The sequence below is a fragment of the Prionailurus viverrinus genome, unplaced genomic scaffold (genome assembly GCF_022837055.1).
Source record: "Prionailurus viverrinus isolate Anna unplaced genomic scaffold, UM_Priviv_1.0 scaffold_50, whole genome shotgun sequence".
In the NCBI taxonomy this organism is placed as follows: Eukaryota; Metazoa; Chordata; class Mammalia; order Carnivora; family Felidae; genus Prionailurus; species Prionailurus viverrinus.
In genome coordinates this window covers 2,431,567-2,454,208 of record NW_025927613.1, presented here as the reverse complement: position 1 = coordinate 2,454,208, position 22,642 = coordinate 2,431,567, and the positions used below count along the sequence as shown (strand labels likewise).

General features: G+C 41.4%; 1 protein-coding gene and 1 non-coding gene across 3 annotated transcripts; both read right to left on the bottom strand.

Annotated features, from left to right (window-relative positions):
- Positions 1 to 939: 939 nt before the first annotated feature.
- ANP32E (acidic nuclear phosphoprotein 32 family member E) lies at positions 940 to 16,792 on the bottom strand. 2 transcript variants are annotated; one of them, XM_047848001.1, is made up of 7 exons: positions 16,351 to 16,792; positions 13,125 to 13,274; positions 12,528 to 12,650; positions 11,611 to 11,776; positions 9,700 to 9,878; positions 3,630 to 3,684; positions 940 to 2,372 (listed from the first exon to the last, which is right to left on the bottom strand). In XM_047848001.1, exons 1-7 carry the CDS (start codon positions 16,402 to 16,404, stop codon positions 2,302 to 2,304), a joined length of 798 nt encoding a protein of 265 aa, XP_047703957.1. In that variant the 5' UTR covers positions 16,405 to 16,792; the 3' UTR covers positions 940 to 2,301. The 2 variants fall into 2 exon arrangements, with proteins under 2 accessions (XP_047703957.1, XP_047703958.1); XM_047848002.1 differs by lacking the exons at positions 940 to 2,372; positions 3,630 to 3,684; positions 11,611 to 11,776 and having other exon boundaries at positions 9,717 to 9,878.
- Positions 16,793 to 19,592: 2,800 nt separating this feature from the next.
- On the bottom strand, positions 19,593 to 19,779 carry LOC125159556 (U2 spliceosomal RNA). The gene has a single exon (XR_007149819.1). It is a non-coding gene; the product is annotated as a U2 spliceosomal RNA (small nuclear RNA).
- Between the last annotated feature and the right edge of the window lie 2,863 nt (positions 19,780 to 22,642).

Below are 22,642 nucleotides of genomic sequence, written 5' to 3'. Positions count from 1 at the left end.
AATGTCATACACTGAAACTATTAACAAATCTTCCATTTATTTGAAGCAATTCAATTTCAAAAACTTTTAAGTTACAGCAGTCACAGAAGAAAAAAAAACAGGGAACAGTCAGAAACAAAATAATCAGGAGTGCTGCATTTTTTTGTTTTTAACACTGTCATGGCTTTATTCAAAACACAGTTGCACAAAAGTATTAACTTCAAAGTTTTTTAAGGACAGTTTTGAGGAATTTAACATACTATATACATACTGCCATACAAAGAGCATTAAAATAGGACCAAAAACTTCTACAAAATATAAAACCCACCCTTACTTATTTGCATGAAAATACCACCCACAAAGCTAAATAAGTCTTAAAAAACTCATTTGGAGGCTCTAAATGTTGTTTGCAAACCAAAGAACTCTAATTTTGATTGCACAATAAGACGATTGATAAAGTCAGTATATAGATTTCATTTTAAAAATAAGTATTTTATAGTCTGGCATATACTCTGTGATGAGAATTCTTAGGGACTACAACAGGGCATTTCAAATGTTAAAAAGGAGTAAAATGTTAGCCTTTTGGAGATTCCAATCCCCCCCTCAAAACTTATTCCAAGAGTTTTATTTCAGTCACTTGTGCAACGTTTTTAGTTTACCCACAAATAACTTCGTAGTTTTTACTCTAAAACCCAAAGTCATACATTTGAAACTAAAAAAGAAGTTCTTTACTCAGTAATTTAAATGTGTCCCAGTAACTTCAATTAATTTGTTGAATGCTAACTTTACAAAAACTTACAGATATCCAAAACAAAGCAGAAAAACATTTAGATAGCCAAGAATTTCAAAAGCAATTGCCTTGACCGTGGAGCCTCCACAACAAAAAGGGGATGTACTTTTCTATTGTTATTATATTTAGTAGCCATATATAGAAACACACATTTGTCCTGAAATATTTTCGATTTTTAATGGACATCCACTTGAAAATAAAGCTTAATCTTGAATACTGATTTAGTTTCAAATATGTTTCCAACTGCCCAGTATATTCCAATTAAAAGCTATATCTGGTAATACCTTAAAACTATAAGAATAATGAAAGGTTCTACTCAGAAAAATTAGAAATACTTTGCAGTGTGGTATCTAAATCGTTTGGGAAGCTAACTTGAAAATTTGACTTGAATGTCTCATTAATTATCAACAGGCAATAGTTCTGACTTTTGAGGAATATTAATTCTGCTTCTGAAAGCCTCCTCTACTTTTCTTTCTGCATCCTAATAATACGGTCTGTACATCTTGTCAATCAAAAATGATTTACAGCAAGCAGAATCTGTTGCATACAAATGTACTGGTAATAATATTCGTATCTCAGAAAATACTCAATTTCTTTCACTTAGCTTGTTTAAAACTGAGACAGTCTGAAAAGGTGGTTGAGGTATAAAAGACTAAAAGTTTTCCTGGGTATCACATGAGTTTCCCAACTTTTTTTTGAGACAGAGGGAGAGGAGTGAAAAGAGAAATGAAAGTGATTATAAAGGAATTGCTGGGAGGAAAATAAAGAATGCACATTTAAAAACAAAATAACCAACCTACTAGTATGTTGTAATCTTCAGCCTGAAAAAGAAAGGGCTCACCTGCATGTCTCTGAACACATCTCTCTGAACTTCAAAAAGAAAATCGTATTAGTCACCTGACTTTAAAAGTTTTCAGAAGCCTCCACAAAAGCTATGAACTATATTGTTGAGTAGAACCTTTACTATTCTGCTCCTACTTTCCAAGCTACTCAAGTGACAAAAAAGCATCCAAATACCCTTAGCCAAAAAAAAAAAAAAAGAAAAGAAAAAAAGTCATTGCCTTCAAACTAAAGATCTCTGGGTCACCTCTAAAAAAATAACCAACTTCTCATTCAAGAGACTTCATTTCATATTCCAGCTGATCGTGATTTCCATTAACTATAAATAACTTTAAAACCTTATGAATGAAATGCACCAAACTACGCCTGTGTAAAAGTGATCATGTTTTAATTATGGGCTAAAAATAACTAATACAATGAGCTTGAATGAGAAAAATGAAGATTCTAAATAAATTGCTAGGGAATTTCACAACAGGGTCAATGAAAATGTTTTCTCTACATACAGTATGATCATTAACAGACTAGTAAATCTTATTTGGAATGATAAGGCAAAAATAGTAAAACCACACTTTTCCTATAAAAAGTTACAGGTTATTTTCCGTAGGGTTCACTATGGTACATGAAGAAACAAAGAAGATGTGATCACTCTATTGCACACCCAGGAACTTTAGGGAATCTGGTCTTAGAATGATCTAGTCGTCTTCTTCATCTCCATCGTCTTCAGCATCTCGTTTCCTTTTTTCCCCTCGAAGACCTTCTTCTTCTGAAGGAAGAGTGAAAGAAAAATTGTAAAGTACTCAATTTTAACAAATGAGTACCTGTTAAATTACAAAGTTTTGAATCTATCTTAGTGAAAACTTAATGGCATAAAAAAAAATTACAGGTTTGGGGCGCCTGGGTGGCTCAGTTGGTTAAGCATCCGACTTCAGCTCAGGTCATGATCTCATGGTTAGTGGGTTCGAGCCCTGTGACGGGCTCTGTGCTGACAGCTCAGAGCCTGGGGCCTGGAGCCTGCTTTGGATTCAGCGTCTCCCTATTTCTCTGCTTCTCCCCTGTTCATGCTCTATCTCTCTCTCTCAAAAAGAAATAAACATTAAAAAAAAATTTTTTTTAATTATACGTTTAAGTTTCCTCTCTGAAAATTTTTCAATTTTAGTGTATTATAAAGGCTTAATAGACAGAAATCCATAAATAATGACAGCTTGCTGTGCACCCTTGTGGCCAAATCATGAAGTACAGATCAAGAAACTAGGGGCTTGTCATTACAAGAATTATTAGCGAATTTTTAAATTTATTTTGAAAGACCTAGATAAAGAGGACTAGAGAGCATTATTTGAGAATTCCATTGCTCTTCTCTTGAGAGATAAGGCTTCACCCTCTTCAAAATGAAAGACCTAAGAAAGTAATAAATTAAGGCTCAAGGTTCCATGATCTCTTCATACCATTTTAAAAATAAATGTTAGAGTGGTGCCTGGGTGGCTCAGTCGGTTAAGTGTCCGACTTTGGCTCAGGTCATGATCTCACAGTTTGTGGGTTCTAGCCCCGCATAGGGCTCTGTGCTGACAGCTGAGCCTGCAGCCTGCTTTGGGATTCTCTGTCTCCCTCTCTGCTCTTCCCCTGCTCGTGCTCTGTCTCTCTCTGTCTCTCAAAAATAAATAAACGTTAAAAAAAAATTTTTTTTAATAAAAATAAATGTTAGAGGCTGGTTTTTTGTTTTTTAATGAAATTATTGAATGCCCTGAGAACATTACTCTTTTAAAAAGGTTTTAGGGGTGCCTGGCTGGCTTGTTACAAGGAGTGTAAGACTCTTGATCCCAACCAAGGTCATGAGTTCGAGCCCCACGTTGAGCGTAGAGATTACTTAAATCAATTTTAAAAGAAAAAGGTTTCATACTTCTCAAGGTGCTCTATGTTACCAAAATCAATTACAATTTGAATTATAGACTCATTTGTTAAAGTATATATGAATAATAGCTGTAACTTGAATGTTAGGATTTCTTTAATGGCTAATGTAACTCACCATCTTCTTCCTCTTCTTCCCCTTCTTCAACATAGTCATCATCATCTTCTTCATCCTTGAAAATCAAATATTCGATTTGAGAATAAAAAGCCATGACACATATTTTTCACTGTTTGGTAATAATACATTCCAACAAGAGCAAAAAACTATGGTCATTCTACATTCTGACAACCTGTGCCTAACTTACATAGGTGTTTTCTAGGAACCCAACTAAATCTAGATTCTTTATGAAAGTAATTTATGTTTTGGACCAGCACCGTTCAAAAGAACTTTCTGCAACAATGGAAATGTTCTGTATCTATGCTGTCCACATGTGGCTACTGAGCATTTAAAATGTGACCAGTACAGGGGTGCCTGGCTGGCTCAGTCAGCAGAACATGCAACTTTTTTTTTTTTAAGTTTATTTATCCATTGAGAGAGAGAGAGAGAGGGAGAGGGGCGGGGGGGGAGGGGGAGAGAGAGAGAGAGAGAGAGAGAGAGAGAGAGAGAGTGTGTGTGTGTGTGTGTGTGTGTGTGTGTGTGTGTGTGTATGTGTGTGTGCAAGTGGGATAGGGGGAGAGAGAATCCCAAGCAGGCTCTGCACTGTCAGCATGGAGCCCAATGTGGGACTCAAACCCACAAACCATGAGAGATCGTGACCTGAGCCGAAATCAAGAGTTGGACGCCTAACTGACTGAGCCACCCAGGCGCCCCAAAGTGTGCAACTCTTGATCTTGCAGTTGTGAGTTCGAGCCCCATGTTGGGTGTAGAGATTACTTAAAAATAAAAAAAATCTTAAAAAATAAATGAAATAAATAAAAATAAAAAAATAAAATGTGACCAGTACAAACAAGGAACTAAATTTTTCATTTTATTTTAATTTAAATAACGAAATATGTCCAGTGGCTACTATAATGGACAGAGTACCTTTAGACTATTTCAAAGAAAGGTCTTCTATTTTATAGAGTGAGAAAGTAATTACCTGAATTCTTGCCCCAACATAGTAATATGCACTAAATATGTCACTTAATCTCTCTAGACCTCAGTTTTCCTTTTTTTTTTTAATGTTTATTTTTCAAAGAGACAGAGCATGAGTCGGGAAGGGGCAGACAGAAGGAGACACAGAATCTGAAGCAGACTCCAGGCTCTGAGCTGTCAGCACAGAGCCTGACATGGGACTCAAACTCACAAACAGTGAGTTCATGACCTGAGCCGAAGTTGGACACTTAACCGACGAAGCCACCTAGGTGCCCCTGGACTTCAGTTTCCTAATCAATAAAAGAAAGTATTCATCTAGAAAGATCTACAAGTTTCTTCTATATCTAAAAATCTACACATCAAAACAGCAAAAAAATCACACAAAAAAGTCACAAAACTTGATCTACAACTCTTGTGAAAGAGCTGTTCAGGATACCTAAGATGTAAACATAGCCTTGAAACATCATAACTTTTTTTTTTTTTTACTTTAACCAATTGGGATACAAATCTCTAAAGTGCACTACCATTTTATGCTAACAAACCTTTCCCTTGCATAATCAGTCATCATTTTGACCATGAACATTATACTCATTAGTGTATGCTATTCCCTCAGAGCCTATTAATATATGTAGGATGGTTTTTCCCTTTTAAAAATGACCCTCACCTCTACTTTTAATTGTACCTTTTCCTAGTTTTCGTGCCTTCTCTTTTACAGTAGGTTACTACTTCAATTTTAATCTGCTATGGATTCAGAAAATAGATCAATAAGCTTATTATAGATTTGAATATAAAAGAGAAAATAGGTTTAGAATAAAGCTGAAACACTGTCCTACAAAGAAAATGTCTTTGGTTACTTTATGTTGGCTATTCAGAGGCCTTTTACACTTACTGCCAAATAGTTGAGTTCTACTATATGTTTGAAAAAAATGAAACCAATCTAGGGTCTCCCCTCCAACTCCACAAAAGTTTACTGCTCCTTAAAAATATTTTAATTGGCAGGGCACGTGGGTGGCTCCATCGGTTAAGTGTCTGACTTCAGCTGAGTTCATAATTTCATGGTTCGTGGACTCGAGCCCCATATCAGACTCTGTGCTAACAGTGCAGAGCCTGCTTTGGATTCTGTGTCTCCCTCTCTTTCTGCCCCTCTCCCACTCACTGTTCATCTCTTTCAAAAATAAACATAAAAGAAACACTTTAATTGGCAAATGTCAAGAATTGCTGGGTATTGAAGGAAAAATTTGTACAACCCATCCCTTTCACAGTATCCATAGCCCCATTTGTGTCTAGAAATACTAAACAGAACTTAATTTCCCAGCACGTAGGATCCCCTGAGAAACTCAACTGCACAACACTCATATCAGAAATCAGTCTTATACAATCAATTCAAATACTGAAAAGCATTCTATACCAGAACATCATCAAGCTACAAGGAGCAGAAGAAATAGATGGGGTAGCCAATAGTATAAAAAGGAACCACAGTAAAAATCAGGAGAACCTAAAGCCTTAAACTAAAGAGGAAAAGAAAGGAAGAGAGAAGGGTAGAGGAGAGAGGGGACAGGAAGAGGAAGGAAAGGGAAAGAAATAGAAAGAAAAACAAGGGACACATTTTAAACATCTCCTATCTGCAAATAAGTGAGGATATTTAAATATTTGCAATTTTTTAAAAAACAGTGGAGACACTAATCACATTTATTCCTTAATTTAGAAAAGCCCAAGTCTCAAAAGCTAATTACTTCTCTGGATTTTGCTTTAAACAAAATATGGTTCAACTAATTGATTCATGGAGTGGCTCAGTCAGTTAAGTATCTGACCTTTTTTTTTTTTAATTAACATTTTATTTATTTTTCAGAGACAGAGTGTGAGTGGGGGAGGGGCAGAGAGCGAGGGAGACATAGAATCCCAAGCAGGCTCCAGGCTCTGAGCTGTCAGCACAGAGCCCAGCAGGGGCTGGAACCCACCAACTGTGAGATCATGACCTGAGCTGAAGCTGAGTGCTAAACCAACTGAGCCACCCAGATGTGCCAAGTATCTGATTCTTGATTTTGGCTCAGGTCATGATCTCACAGTTTGTGAGTTCGAACCCCACATCAGGCTCCGTGCTGTCAGTGCAGAGCCTGCTTGGGATTCTCTTTCTTTCTCTCTCTCCCTCAAAAATAAATAAATAAACTTTGAAAAGTTGATTCATGTTTTTAAGCCTTTTTTATTTTTTATTATTTTTTTAATGTTTATTAAGAGAGAGAGAGAGAGGGAGCAGGGGAGGGGCAGAGAGAGGAGAGAGAGAGAATCCCAAGCAGGTTCTGCGCTGTCAGCACAGAGCCCAGCGTGGGGCTCAATCTCACTAACCTTGTGAGATCATGACCTGAGCCAAAATCAAGAGTCAGACGCTTAACCAACTGAGCCACCCAGGCATCTCTAAGCCTTTTTTTAAATTGAAGTAGACTTGACACACCATGTTACATTAGTTTCAGGTGTACAACATGGTGATTCATTAAGTCTATATCTTATGTTACACTCACCACAAGTATAGCTATCATCTAAGCCTTTAGTTTTTAATGTCATCTATTAGATGATACCCCTCAATAAAAACTCAGCTTTCATCAGTGACTTGTTCAGTAGAAACCATGATCTTTTCCCAATTAATGGGAAATAACGTTTCCTCATTGTACTATGACAGTACAGGGGCACCACAATTCCCAATTCTTCTACAGCCCCATCCCCATTTTTAACGAAATGTCCTACAGATACATCAAGACCTTCTTTATCCATATTAATTCCTTACCTCTAAAGAGCAGATGAAATAAAAATATTACTCAAACCATGCAGGTACTACACTGACTTAACATCGTGAGAATTATCTCAGAGATTTTTGCTCTATACTGGACTGTGTCACTTTTAACATTTCCCAATATTCAGTGGAATGATAAACACAAACATCAGCAGTCAGTTGAAAATCATTTTAATGTTTATTTCTTTTGGGAGACAGTGCGTGGCTCCACGCCACCAGAGCCCGACAGAGGGCTTAAACTCACGAACCACAAGATTATGACTTGAGCCAAAACCAAGACTCAGACGCTTAACACACTGAGCCGCCAAGGCGCCCCAGTTGAAAGTCATTTTTAGGGGCAGGTGCCTGGATGGCTCAGTCAGTTGAGCATCCGACTTCAGCTCAGGTCATGATCTCGCAGTTTGTGAGTTCAAGCCCCTCATCAGGCTCTGTGCTGACAGCGTGAATCCTAGAATATGCTTCAGAATCTGTGTCTCCCTCTCTCTTCCCCTCCTCTGCTTGCCTCCGTCTCCATCTCAAAAATAAATAAACATTATGGGGTGACTGGGTGGTTCAAGTTGGTTAAGCATCCGACTTTGGCTCAGGTCATGATCTCCCGGTTCGGGAGTTTAAGCCCCACATCAGGCTCTGTGCTGACAGCTCACAGACTAGAGCCTGCTTCACATTCTGCGTCTCCCTCTCTCTGCGCCTCCGCCCCCCCCCCCTCAAAAATAAATAAACGTTAAAAATTTCGGGGGGGAAAATGAATAAATAAATAAATAAATAAATAAACATTAAAAAAAACTTTTTAAGGTTTTAAACTACTTAATACTAGGGGTGCCTGGATGGCTCAATCGGTTACGCATCTGACTTTTGATTTTGGCTCAGGTTGTGATCTCATGGTTCATGAAATCAAGCCCCAGGACAGACTCTGAGTGGGTAGTACAGAGTCTACTTGAGATTCTCTCTCTCCCTCTCTACACTCCTCCCCCTCCTTATAAATAAATAAATAAATAATAAAATTATATCAGAGAAAAATTATCATCAGTGATATTACCTATCTAACCAATGTAAAGGTCATTAGGAAAACAAATAATGCTAACAATTCCTAGTCTAAATCAAGAGATATTATTTTTAATAATAAAAAACTTTGAATTATTAACATAAAATAATAATTTAACAACATTAGGAGAAAATAATAATTCCCAGGGGCTGAAGATCATTTGTTCAAGTCAACTGACGTTTTCTGTGAGCTTACTATGTTCCTGTCAACGCACTAGATGCTGAGATACAAAGATAAATGGCCCTTCCCTCAAGGAGCTCACCCTCGAGTAGAAAGTGGCCAAATAGACAAGTTTTTACAAAAGTGTCTATAGGCAATAAAGCCTAATCAAGGTTCAAAGGTAACACAGGAAGGAGTAGTTATCTATGAAAACTTACAGAAAGCTTCAATAATGAAGCAACTCCAAAACAGTTTTTAAAGAGTCTGCAATGCATGATTTGCATAGTAGTCACAGGAGTATATATACATAAGTGGCTTGGTCATGGACTTGTACATAAAATCAGTGTACTTTACAAGCTTTACTATACTTATGTTTACCTCAGTAAGAACAGAACATAAAGTTCACCAGAGAGCATGGGTAGAAAGTCACTACAGATAGAATACACAATGTAGCTACAGTCAGAAAGGCAAGAAATAGCTCGGTGTGACAATTTAATTTGGTACTGAGGGAGAAGAGGCTAGAGGAGGAAGCAGGGGCTAATAATGATGGGCCTTGTATGTCTTGGTGGCAACAGGGAAACAAAGTGATTCATGCAGCCTGGTGACATGATCTCATTTGCATTCAGAGTACCCAAGCACATACTGTGGATGATACACCTTTGTGGTGACACTGTATTCAGAGAGACCATTTGGAAAGCTACTACAAAACCATTAGCAAGACATAATTAGGGGAAAGGAAAGTCTTCTTGAGTGCCTACGATGTGCCGGGGACTAGATACTTTAAGTGTATTATCCTGTCAGTTCCTTAAAATAATCCTAAGAGGTTGGTATAATCTCCATTTTATAAATGCAGAAGCTGAGGCTCAGAAACTTTTGTAAAATGTTCGCCGTCCCACACCACTGAGGGCTGAGCAGTGTTGAACGATAGCTGGGTGGTAAAATTAATGGAGGTTTGCGATTATCTGGATACACTGTGAGCTGATGGACAGTGGGAAAAAGGACAGGCAGACAGATACATGCAGACCCACAAGTCAGGAACAGCTTTCAGCTTTCCACTCAACTTCCTACTTTAGGACTTGACCTTAGGCCTAAATGGCTTTCAGTGCAGGTAAAAAGTGCCTATTCACCTGGATTTCTTCTTTCATTAAGTAGGAGAGGCCCACTTCCTCTTCTCCCTCTCCCAGTTCTGAGCCTGCCTCCTCCTCCTCCTCCTCCTCTTCCTCCTCCTCGTCCTCCTCCTCCTCCTCATAGCCTTCTGGTGGACCAGCTTCATCTTCCTCTTCGTCTTCGTCATCTTCATCTCCGTCTTTAAAAATATTTTGAAAGATGAACAAATGGCTGGGAAAAATGTTTCTTGCTAGTATGTCGATCCTATTTTCCCTTGTCCCAATCACCTCAAACTCTTAAGCCAACGGGTGGGTGGAAAGTATCCCAGGGTGATTTTCTTTTTTTTAAGACTTCCCTTTTGTAACATCCTCCTTTACTATTTGAGAAACATGGCTTCTAAATACTAAACTGTTTCCAACATATAGATTGTCATCAAAACGTTGCATGCACTAGGGGCGCCTGGGGGGCTCAGTCCATTAAGCGTCCCACTTCAGCTCAGGTCATGATCTCGCAGTTTGTGAGTTGGAGCCCCACGTTGGGCTCTGTGCTGACAGCTCAGAGCTTTGGAGCCTCCTTCGGATGCTGTGTCTCCTTGTCTCTCTATCCCTTCCCCACTCTCACTCTGTTTCTCTCTCTCAAAAATAAGTAAACATTAAAAAAAAATTATTTAATAAATAAAAAATGAAATGTTACATGCACTAAACTTTATTTTATTTTGTGGACACTTCAAAGCCCTTTTATCTATCATTCCATCATTTTCTAACATTGTTTTTCCTTCAAATTTCTTTTTAGAGTAAAAAACTTTTTTTTTAAATATTTATTTTTGAGAGAGAGGGAGTGCAAGTGGGGGAGGGGTGTGGAGGTGGGGGACAAAGGATCCCAAGCAAGCTCCCTGCTGACAGCAGAGAGCCTGATGTGGAACTCAAACCCAGGAACCTCGAGATCATGACCTGAGTTAAAGTCAGACGCTTAACCAACTGAGCCACCCAGGCACCCCGTTACAGAAAAAAACTTTTATGGGGTCTTTTATTTGAGCAGGTCATGATCTCAGGGTTCATGAGAGGGGGAGCCCCGGGCTGTGCTCTGCGGCTGACCCCACAAAGCCTGCTCCGGATTCTCTCTGCCCCTCCCCCACTTGCGCTCTCTGATGCACTCTCTCTCAAAATAAATAAACTTAAAAAAAAAACAAAACTTTTCAACCAAGAATAATAAACAGTATTCCATAACTATCAAGATCCATTCCATCATCTGTTAGTCACCCATTTATCCAAACATGTATATTCAGTATCTAATTTCAGAACATTTTCATCACCCCCCTCAAAAGAACCCATACACATTTACAGTCACTCCCCAATCTCCTCTCCCCCAGCCCTGGTGACCACTACTCCACCTTCTATGAATATGCCTATTCTGGACATGCCATACAAATGAAGTCATACAAAATGTGGCCTTTTGTGTCTGGCTTTTTTCACTTCATAGAATGTTCTCAAAGGTACAGCATTTATCAGTGCCTCATTCATTCTTATGACAGAATAATATTTCATTATATGGACATATCACATTTTGTTTATCCATCAGTTGATAGGCCATTTGGATTGTTTCCATTTCTTGGCTATTATGGATAACACGCAAGGAATGGTTCCTTTTTAAAAAAAAAAAGGTACTATTTTAAAAGTTACCACTTTTACTAGGTGGTGGTTACACAGTTTATACAGATATAAAATTTTCACGGAGCTTGGTACTACAATAACCATTAAATTCCCCAAGCTACCAGAAATCTTAAAGAAGAAACACAGGATTAGGGCTTTGGGTTTTTAAATTTTTCTTCTTACTAATCTCTTTTTTTTCCCCCCAACACCTAAATATCCAGGCCCAATCTAAATTGCACGGCTAGACTGGAGGCTGTATTTATAGGCATTAAGAATGATTACCCTCATCGTCCTCTTCTTCTGAGTCCGGTGCCTCGTTATCATCCTGGTCAAATCCATCTAGGTAAGTGATTTGCTGCAGCAGTTCAAAAATACTTTCTCTGTAATCCTCCAGGTTTGTGATCTCACAGTTAAACAAGTCAAGGCTTTTCAAATTTTTAAGATTTTGCTGGAAAAGTAAAAAGTTAAAGCTTACATTTCAAGATTTTAAATACTAGATTACTTCTTTGTAATTCATGAACCAGAAAACACATATTTGAAATCAGAATGATTTTTGGATCTTTCGCATTTTATAATGAAGGGTTATTGTATCAATTCTCTTAATGAGGCCCCAGGATGCAAGTATCACGAGGGAAGGGGCTTTATTCTGTTCACCACTGTAACTGCAGCACCTGATTAGTGCCTTACTATGGTAGCCACTTAATAGATTCTGTTGACAAAATATGTGCATAAATAGACAATAACAACATTGTGGTTAGCTTAAATCTAGTCAAGCTTATTGTCAACAATTTTTACCTCCTCTTTAAATCAGAGCAGCAGGGGCCCCTGAGTGGCTCAGTCAGTTAAGCATCCAACTTCAGCTCAGGTCATGATCTCAAGGTTCGTGGGTTCAGGCCCCACACAGGGCTCTGTGCTGACAACTCAGAACCTGGAGCCTGCTTCAGAGTCTGTGTCTCCCTCGTTCTCTGTCCCTCCCCCCCTCGTGCTTGGTCTCCCTCTCTCTCTCTCAAAAATGAATAAACATTTAAAAAAATCTTTAAAAGAAGCAAAAGCAGTAACCATCTAGATCAAAACATGTAAGAAATTCAGAAGTTTCAAAGAGTGAAATATAAATCAATAATGAAATATAAATCAATAAAACAGAAGCAAATCTCAGAAAATCAACCAAAAAAGAGAAAGTCCAGAGACTTTCCACTTACCAGAGCTTCTACTGTACTGAGATCTTTGATTTTGTTTCCACTCAGATTGAGGTAGGTAAGATTTGGACATTTCTCTGCCAGGACTTCCAAGCCTCCCGAAATTATATTGTCACTGAGTTCCAACTAAATATTCAACATGGAGAGAAAACAAACAATGGTGAAGGCTTAGGGCAGATCAGATTTTCAAAATATATCCATGTGAAGAAGAAAAACAATTGTCATTCTCTCTAGCTTCAAGAAACTGTCACAAATTATTAATTTCCAAATTCCCACCTACAAATGCCAAATAATATATTAGAACCCCTACAGAGTAAGCTTATAACGCTAGTTTGGCTCCAGTCGTGTTGTAGTTGGATCTTTATGTTTCAGAGAAAAATATTTGGTAGATATTAAATCCAAATTCATGTCATAAAGCAATTTCATTATTAAATGTAAATTTCTAAAAGCATTAATAGAGCTGATTCCAAAATCCTACATAACCCTTTTTCTTATCTGTAGAAGTTTGGAAACTTCTAATTAGAAGGCAGAATGGTTGTTTCACTTGGCCAAAACCTGGGCCTCAAAATTATGATGATTTCAAGCTTAATGCCAACTTACCTTTCGAAGTTTATTTAAGCTGGGCAGCCGGGCCAGTGAACTTAGTTCCACATTAGCCATACTCAGAAACTCTAGTTTTTTAAAAGTATCATTCAGGCCCTCAATTTCCCCATTGACACATAGGCAATTATCAAGGACTAATTCTGTCACCTGTAAGACAGAAAATGAATGAGTCTTTACTTTGCAATCTGTTTAGCAAAAGATCTGAGTCTTGACACACTGGAAACATGAAGATAAAACCATCAGTCCTGGGGTGCCTGGGTGGCTCAGTCAGTTAAGCATCAGACTTTGGCTCAGGTCATGATCTCGTGGTTTGTGGGTTTGAGCCCCACCTTGGGCTCTGTGCTGACAGCTCAGAGCCTGCTTGGGATTCTCTCTCTTCTTCTCTCACTGCCTCTCCCCCACTCCTGCTTTCTCTCTCACAAAATAAATAAACTTTAAAAAAAGAATACACACATCAATCCCCTTACCCAGATCCTTTTCATTCTCTTCTCCCCCACCAAAACCTGAAATACAATCTAAAGTCATCATTATAAGTTAACCTTTTAAATTTAAACTTAGACCAATTAGTTCAATGCCTGTTGAAATCACTGATGCAGGGGAAAAAAACTTTGAAAAAGGTCCCATGTGAAACTTGCTTCTGCCCCTGATGAGAAGGACTCTCAACATGAGAGCATATACTTTACAGTGAGGTGATGCCTGGGCTACTGGTAAAGGATTCCAGGGAGCTGCCCTAAAGCATAAGGGAGAAGAAAGGAAACTATTTTATTCATGTTTCCAGTTTAAATTCCTTGATCTTTGGTTGATAAATGCCACCATAACTCCCAAATACCTTATTACCCTTCGTGAAGAAATGTTAGAAAGCTCATGCTGAGAAAGCTGGCTTTTAGAGGGGCCTAACAATGTCACCCAGAACGATACATCCTTGACAAAATGTTATTTCTCTGTAACACCCTCCTAGCATTTTTGTTTCTCCCACAGTGGGGGAGGGGAAGGGGCTGCATCCTCTATTAGGTCACAGTTGTAGAACAAAACTTGCTGCTGTGTGGACCTGGAAGGACTTAATCTTAAGGGGGAGACAGGAGACTCTGGCAGTCTATTCCCAATGCAAAAATATGTTTGAGGTATTTTGAGGGCTAAAAATTAGCAACGAGGAATGCCACGTTCTCTAGTTGAGTATGACTTTGACAATTATTTTAGAGACCAGAGAAGGTATATGATCTGTTTAGAGGTAAGGAAGCCAAGGCCCAAAGGGTAAGAATGACTTGGCTAAGGTCACACAGCAGTTTGTGTGACAGAGCCGTGCCTCACTCTAAATCTTCTGACTCCTGGTCCAGCTGAGCGGGAGGAGAGAGCCACAAGATCTGGTGTCAGAAAGCCAGTTCTTCCACTTAAGTAACTTCACTGCCCACGAGGGGACTCCATTTGCTAATTTGGGTTCTAGAACAATACAATCCACCTTACAAGTCCCTCCAAGGAGAAAGGTAAAAAACAAACACAAACAGGTTTTGTAAACAGTAAAGAGCTATACAAATACAAGAGACCGTTATTACACCACAAGGAAGGAAGGAGAGACTGCAAAAGAGCAACATCCGGCACTCCCCAAAACTAGCAAGGAAATTACTACGGACAGGGTAGGTAAATGAAAGGGGGGTATGGAGGAGCAAATTCACTTTTCCAAACTAAGACATACAAAAGCATACTAAATGTGTGCTTCTGTAAGGCAGCTTTTTTTTTTCCTGAAGCCCCCAAAGAGTAGGCCCTAGAAAACTCCCATCTCTCTCTGGGGTAATAGCAGCGACTGTTTCCTCCTCCCCGCCCTTTGCCAATTTCAGAGAAAAAGGGACTTAAAACACACACACACACACACACACACACACACACACACACACACACACACACTAAGACCTTGGGTTCCCATTCTGCATGCCACCACAGCCCACCGAACAGAGCCCACTCCTCCCCTGTGCTGGTGTGCGCAGGCACCACCCCCACCCACCCCTGCAGAAAACAACTGTATCCTCATGTTCCACCTCTCGTGTTTATTTCAGAGGGCCGCAATTAACAAGACTCGACGCTTTCCTCGGCGTTCTGGAGTGAGAGGTTTCTCACGGACCACGGGCCCCGCTCTCGCGACCTGCAGCTCCGACCCACGGGAAACCCCAGACGGGGCGGGGACTCCTCGAGGGAACAGAGGGTCGCCTCCCCGCCCGCGTGCCCGGCACCTCCGCCCCGGGCGGAGAGGGCTGGGTGCAGCCGAGGAAGCGCCTTCAAACAGGAGGCGGAAACGCCTCCCGCCCGACCCCCGAAAAGTTGGCCGCGACCCGCCTCACGTGGCCCCTCCCAACCTCGTCTCTTTAACTGAGGCGACGGCAGCAAGAGCGCATCATTTAGTTTCGCCGAGCCCAGCTTTAACGCACAAAACTACTACGGCCCATTTGTTGAGTTCTGTGAAACCTTCTCCCGGGATCAAATTCGGAGTGACGGCCACTACGACACGACACGCCGAGTAGCATTACACCGCGGGGAGACCGAGGGGATTACGCCTCGCGTCCCCTCCCCACCTCTGGTCTCGGCGACGACTCCCAAAACTTACCCGCGGCCGCGGAACCGACCGCTGACCCAGATTCCGCCCGGCGGCGGGCGGCGCGCGCCGCTTCCCGGGGGAGTGGGCGCAGCCGGCGGCAGACGGTACGCGGACTCCGCCAGGGACCCCAGCCCGCGCCCGGCGCGACGTCAGACACCCAAGGGCCTCGAGGCCGCGGGCATCCCCCGAAAAAAAGAAAAAAAGAGTTGGCAGCGTTGCAGAAAAGTTGGACTAACTTCTCAGGCGACGATGGCTGCAGCGGGGGCAAGTGGGACCGGTGGGTCGCCCCCACGCCACCGGCCCCCAGGAGGAGGAGGAGGAGGGGACGAGGCGGCGGAGCGGCCCCCAACACTCAGCTTCCTGCCCCCACCAGGACAGGACTCCCGACTCGAAGAGGGCTGAAGGAGGCTAAGCCCCCGGGTACCCACAAAAACGCCCCTAGAAACTTAAACCTTCGCCATTTTTAAGTAGAAGATTTTAATGATTTAACACTTAAAATTAAATATTTCCCCCAAACCGTAACCTCAGGGTTACGGGGTTAACTCAATACCCCTCCTCAGACACCCACCCGGATCCCTACAAAGCCGATCTTCCCAATACAGGTCCGGTGGGGAAGGGGAGGGGGCTGAGTCATCTCACCTCCTCCGGGGCTCTGTTCCTTAACTCCAGGTTAATCCTCTTCTTCATCTCCATGTCCTCCTCCTGCTCTTCTGCGGCTACTCCCTTCCCTTACCCTTTCCTGCCTTTCCCACTACCCCCAACCCTTAATTTTAAAAGATTTGTAAATGAATGAAAAGAAAAGCAAATATAAACGCCCACCACCACCAGATAGGTGTGGGGAAGAAAGAAGAGAATAGCAAATGGAGTCCAAGGAGTTGGGACTCTAACTCGACTGCCCCCACCTCCTTGTCCACACACTCGCGCGCACTCACACGCACACACACACACGCGCGCGCACACACATACACACACACAGACACATACACACACACACACACACACACCCGCAGTTCCTTCCCCTTCAATGGCTGCTCTGAGACTGAGCCTCCATGACACGGCACCGCCAACCCCCTGGCCTACACTCCACCCACCTCCCGAATGTATTGGTCAAGTCTTCAGCATCGCACTGTTTCATTGGACTGCACAAATGTCCGTCAGTCTTCAGGGTGGACCTGAACCAGAAGTACTGTGTCTATTGGCTACGACCAAGCGCGCAGTTAACTCCGATAGGTCCAGGAGGGTGTTCGTCCTGGGGAAATGATTTTGAATCCCTGTAGCCCCCCTCCTTTTCTTTGTGTGGTTGGCGCGCTTTCCCTAGGCGTTCGGACGGTTTTGATGCCCGCTGGATTTGTTTGGGTTTTTTTGTTTTTAGTGTGAAAGGGAGGGAGAAAGCATCTTACGTGCCCAGGTTGCAGGACTGATAATTTGGTACACAGCACGCACGAGCTCTTGGCCTTTTTAAAGCACCTTGCAGCCAAGGTGCGCCGCAACGTGCACATGATCTAAAAAGCGTGCCTTCATGGTACTGCCCTACTGGAGACAGTCTTCTGGTGCAGAACCAGAGCCGGGATAAAGATAGTATTTTAACTTCCACCCTGAAGGACTGAACGATTTTGAAAGAAGTGGGGTGAAGTATGTAAGTTAGGCACCTTTAAACAAAACTACCCTGAAGGAATTGTTACTGGGGTAATTGTTGCTGTAATAAACACTAAGTGTTTGAAGGAAAAACAGTGCTGGACTAATGAAAATCAGACGTCGATTCGCATAGAAATGGTACCCCAAATGCCTCTCCTTTCTAATTTCCCCTCGGTTGGTTTCAATGGATATCTGTAGGTAAAATGTGCCTTTAAAAGTCTGAATGCGAGTATAAACCAGCGGGATGAGTTTTGTTTGTTTGTTTTTTAATTTTGTCTTGAGCAGTCTAACTTTTCTCAGTTCTTGCTTAAATGTTGTCCTTCTCGTTCCCTTACACCATTCTCAGGATAAACACCCAAAGAAATTCCAGATGATTTGGAGAAGAAAGTGGATGAATTAGTCCCAATTCCTCTCTGCGGAGTGCTTGTTGGTTATTTTTTCAGTTTCTCGGGTTAGAGACCTATAAGGGTTTCAAACAAACTCCTCACCACTTTGCCACCACCTCTGCTTCTCCCACGCAGAGACACACCGCTCCTCAATTAGGCTTACATTTTAAATGTAAATATTTAGTATTTTGCATGTTAAGTGCTTTAAGGGGAAAGAAAATAGTGATTATCTTCTCGATAAGTGTTTCCTTTGAAATCTTGAAAAGGAAATTTTGTGAAGACGAAAACAGGGAAAGGGAGAGCTTTTGGTATAAATGACTTGGGGCGTGGGGCAGTCAATTCAGCGTTAGTTAAGCTTGTTTTGTTTTCACACAGGCTAAAGGAAGCCAGGATGATATGAAAACAACCAAATGGATTGAGGAACAGTTAAAGGAAGAGTTTTAAAAGGGGGGGGGGCAGGAGTGGTGGAACAAAAGGGCTAAAAAGAAACCTGAAAGTACATTTTAGTACTAGCTTGAGTAGAAGACCTATGGTTGGTCTCATCCCACCAGCCACAGTAGGGTTTGGAACTCTGGAATGGCATCCCAAAGAGTTCAGGGAAGGCGATTCAGATCTAGGAGCCATACACATATGAATAATAGTTGAGACTATGAGAAAAAAATAATAAGATGCCCACAGAAAATATATTTAAGAGGAAGGCTATCTGGCAAAGGGGAGCAAAATATGATTGAGGGGAAGGAGAGAGGGACTGTCTACCAAAATAATCAAAGAAACTAAGGAACAGGCAGAAAAGAATGAGTTGAGGGGCACCTGGGTGGCTCAGTCAGTTGAGCTCCCGACTTCCACTCAGGTCATGCATGATCTCATGGTCCGTGGGTTTGAGCCCCCTGTCGGGCTCTGTGCTGACAGCTCAGAGTCTGGAGCCTGCTTTGGATTCTGTGTCACCCTCTCTCTCTGCTCTTCCCCCACTTGCGCTTTGTCTCTCTCTGTCTCTCAAAAATAAACATTAAAAAAAAAAAATGAGGTTGAATTTGAGGGCAGGCGATATATGGAAGCCAAAGCGTTTCAAAGAAGAGATGATTACTGAGGTTAAATGGTAGGACTTTTATATCAGAACACAGAATGGGAGAGCATGTTGGAAATAATCAATGTGGGGAAAGGCCATGAATTCGTTTTGCCATTGGATAATAGCTTCAGAAAATACACTGTAGTAAGCATAGACAGGGATCCACCAAAGTGAGCCTTCCCTTCCCCCCCACCATCCCATAATTCCCATCCACCTGTTATCTCTCATGTGCCTTACCTCACCTCTTTCTAGTCTTAATCAAGAAGCCAGGATAAGAAACTGGATGAAGAAAGAGTCTCCAGAGGATTGGTGCACAGAAGGAAAGGTGTCAGGAAGAGGTTGGATGAAGAACATTACCAGGCTAGTAGATGGGTATATGGAGCTAAATGAAAGATGACAAAATAAAATAGGGTCAGGAGAAAAGCCAAACTCATGAACTAGGACACGTTTTAAGCTGAAGTAATACGGCAGAGTTTATTTTAAATGGCAGGATGAAAAATGAGGTTAAGTTATCAGAAGGTGGAGGAAAGCAAAGGAGCAAGGAATTGAATGAATGAGAGGGTGGTTGGGACCACTCCTCTAATCCACCAATAAGATGTACACATCAGGATATTATTTAGCTCAACATGCCTTTAATGTTCAAAAACTAAACTCACCTTCTGCTGCCGAATATCTTCTGTTGCCCCTCTAGATCCACTCTTCACCCTTCTCCACCCTGCTCTGTAACTCAAAACCCACAGAGTCCTGTGACTTCCTGAGTTTGGTGCATGGGAGAGGGCACTGGCAGAAGATCGGAAGTCTGGAGGACTGTGAGGTTGGAGTATTTATTCCTCAACTTCCTCAGTGGCAGGTTATAAGAGAGCTGAGTCTATTTACCAAAACCTACAGATCCTGTTAGAACTGTGGTGACCACCGTGATGTACCATCCAGATTTTCCTTCAGATACTACACTTGATCTTAGCCAAAAGGCCAAGAAGCGATTAGTTTCCCTCAGGAATGAGCGACTTATTCCCCCTGAATCTTGAGTAAATAAAGCATGGTTGTTCTTTTAAACTATTCAGTTTTGAGGTGATTTGTTACAGTGGATAACTAAGCAAGGGTATATACCCAAGGTCCTGCGCTTAGTAAATTGTGAAGATGAATCTCAAACCCAATTCCTGTGATCAAAATTAAGATATTTTTCCAAAGGTGGCCATTATAATCCTGTTTACTTTTTTAAATATTTATTTTATATTTGAGAGGAGGGGGAGAGGCAGAGAGAGAGAGACAGAGGATCCGAAGCGGGCTTGAATGCGGGAGCCCGAATTCACGGACAGTGAGATCGTGACCTGAGCCAGTCAAACACTTAACCGAGCCACCAGGCGCCCCTATAATCCTGTTTAATTCTCAGATGCACAAAATGTTCTTCTCCCTGAAATATCATTCTTACTCCCTACTGATGCCCAGAATGCTACAAATAGATATTCGATATTATGACCCCTGTTGAGATACAAAAACTCTAGGAGAACTAATAAATAAACTTGATTATTCTATTAAAACTTAGTTGAAGATATTTATTAGATTTTTTTTAAGAAAAGGGTTTGAGGGGTGCCTGGGTGGCACAGTCGGTTAAGCGTCCGACTTCAGCCAGGACACGATCTCGCAGTCCTGAGTTCGAGCCCCGTGTCAGGCTCTGGGCTGATGGCTCGGAACCTGGAGCCTGTTTCTGATTCTGTGTCTCCCTCTCTCTCTGCCCCTCCCCTGTTCATGCTCTGTCTCTCTCTGTCCCCAAAAAAATAAATAAACGTTGAAAAAAAAATTTAAGAAAAGGGTTTGATTGGCACCATGAATATTATAAAATAATTGAACTACCCTGCATTTTCCAGGTGTTTTCCAATTCCATTCTTTCTTTAATTCGGGATCCTTTTCACCTTAGGGGTTGTTAGTAAACACTGAAGTGGGAAGCATACACATTGTTGTGGTAAAATTTTTATTACTGTTGTGTGAAAACCAAATTTGGTGGAATATCTGCAAAGATTTTTAATTCATGGCCGAGATTTTCCAGTCTGAGTCACCTCTTTATATGTTAACATTGTGCAACCTGGTTTTAACATTAGCCAAAGTCAAACAAAATTAGAAGAGTAAGTCTCCCAAATAAATCCGTATTGCAATGGGAAATACAAATGATTGAGAGACTGTAACCTAGGAATTATTGCATCATTGCATTCTCCCAGTAGCACAAATAATAAATAGTTTTCTTTTTTTAATTTTTTTTTTTTGCATTTATTTATTTTTGAGAGAGCGAGACAAAGCATGAGCGGGGGAGGGGCAGAGAGAGAAGGAGACACAGAATCTGAAGCAGGCTCCAGGCTCTGAGCAAGCGGTAAGTGGTAAGCCTGATGCAGGGCCCAAACCCACAAACTGTGAGATCATGACCTGAGCCGAAGTCAGACGCTCAACCGACTGAGCCACCCAGGGGACCCAATAGTTTTCTTAAAAGAAATTTGTAACCTTGGTAGCGAAATTACTTTCTGGGGCCCCTGGGTGGCTCAGTCGGTTGAGCAGCCGAATTCGGCTCAGGTCATGATCTCATGGTTAGTGGGTTTGAGCCCCGCGTTGGGCTCTGTGCTGACAGCTCAGAGCCTGGAGCCTGCTTCGGATTCTTTTGTTTCCCTCTCTCTCTGCCTCTCCCCTGCTCATGCTCTGTCTCTCTCTGTCTCAAAAATAAATATAAACATTAAAAAGCTTTTTAGGGGCGCCTGGGTGGCGCAGTCGGTTAAGCGTCCGACTTCAGCCAGGTCACGATCTTGCGGTCCGTGAGTTCGAGCCCCGCGTCGGGCTCTGGGCTGATGGCTCAGAGCCTGGAGCCTGTTTCCGATTCTGTGTCTCCCTCTCTCTCTGCCCCTCCCCCGTTCATGCTCTGTCTCTCTCTGTCCCAAAAATAAATAAACGTTGAAAAAAAAATAAATAAATAAATAAAATAAATAAAAAGCTTTTTAAAATTACTTTCAAAAGACTAACTTAAACTTCTGGTTAAAAGGAAGATAATTTAGGGGCGCCTGGGAGGCTCAGTTGGTTGGGTACCTGACTTCAACTCAGGTCATGATCGCACAGTTTGTGAGTTCAAACCCCGCGTCAGGTTCTGTACTAACAGCTTGGAGCCTGCTTCTGATTCTCTGTGTGTGTGTCTCTCTCTCTGCCCCTCCCCTGCTCACACTCTGTCTCTCAAAAATAAACATTTAAAAAAAAAAAAAAAGGAAAAAGAAAAAAAAGGAAGATAATTTAATATACATATTTACTTCCATTTCTTCTCAAACCTTACTAAAATAACTTTAAAAGAATAAGATCTAAACCCAAATTTGTAACTCTGTGTGGTGATGGATGTTAACTAGACATACAGTGAGCATTTCACCATATATGCAAATATCCAACCATTATGCTGGGAACCTAAAATTACTATAATGTTACATGTCAATTATATAGCTCAATAAAAAGAAATTTTAAAGACCTAAACCCAAAAGGACAGAGATTGAGCAAAGAGAAGAGAGCTGATGAGAGAGCTCAACAAAATCTTAGCATCTGCAAAGTGATGTACCATTTATTTCAGAAATGCTTCCTTACTCCTGATGTCTTGTGAAAAAAGCTTGGTTAGTATAACTGGGCCTTTCTCAGCCCTTTGTTCATCCAACCTAAGTGGAGTGTTCCACTCTGCTCCTTGCTCTTGGGAGAGGGAGCCTGTTCATCAAAGCACATAATTCTGCTTGGTTTGTCCATACCAAAGTCCACCTCAGTCTAGACTGCCTGGTTCTGGGCACAGTTAGCAGCAGGCCCATTAACTCTCATCCTAAAAAGTACATCTCCTATC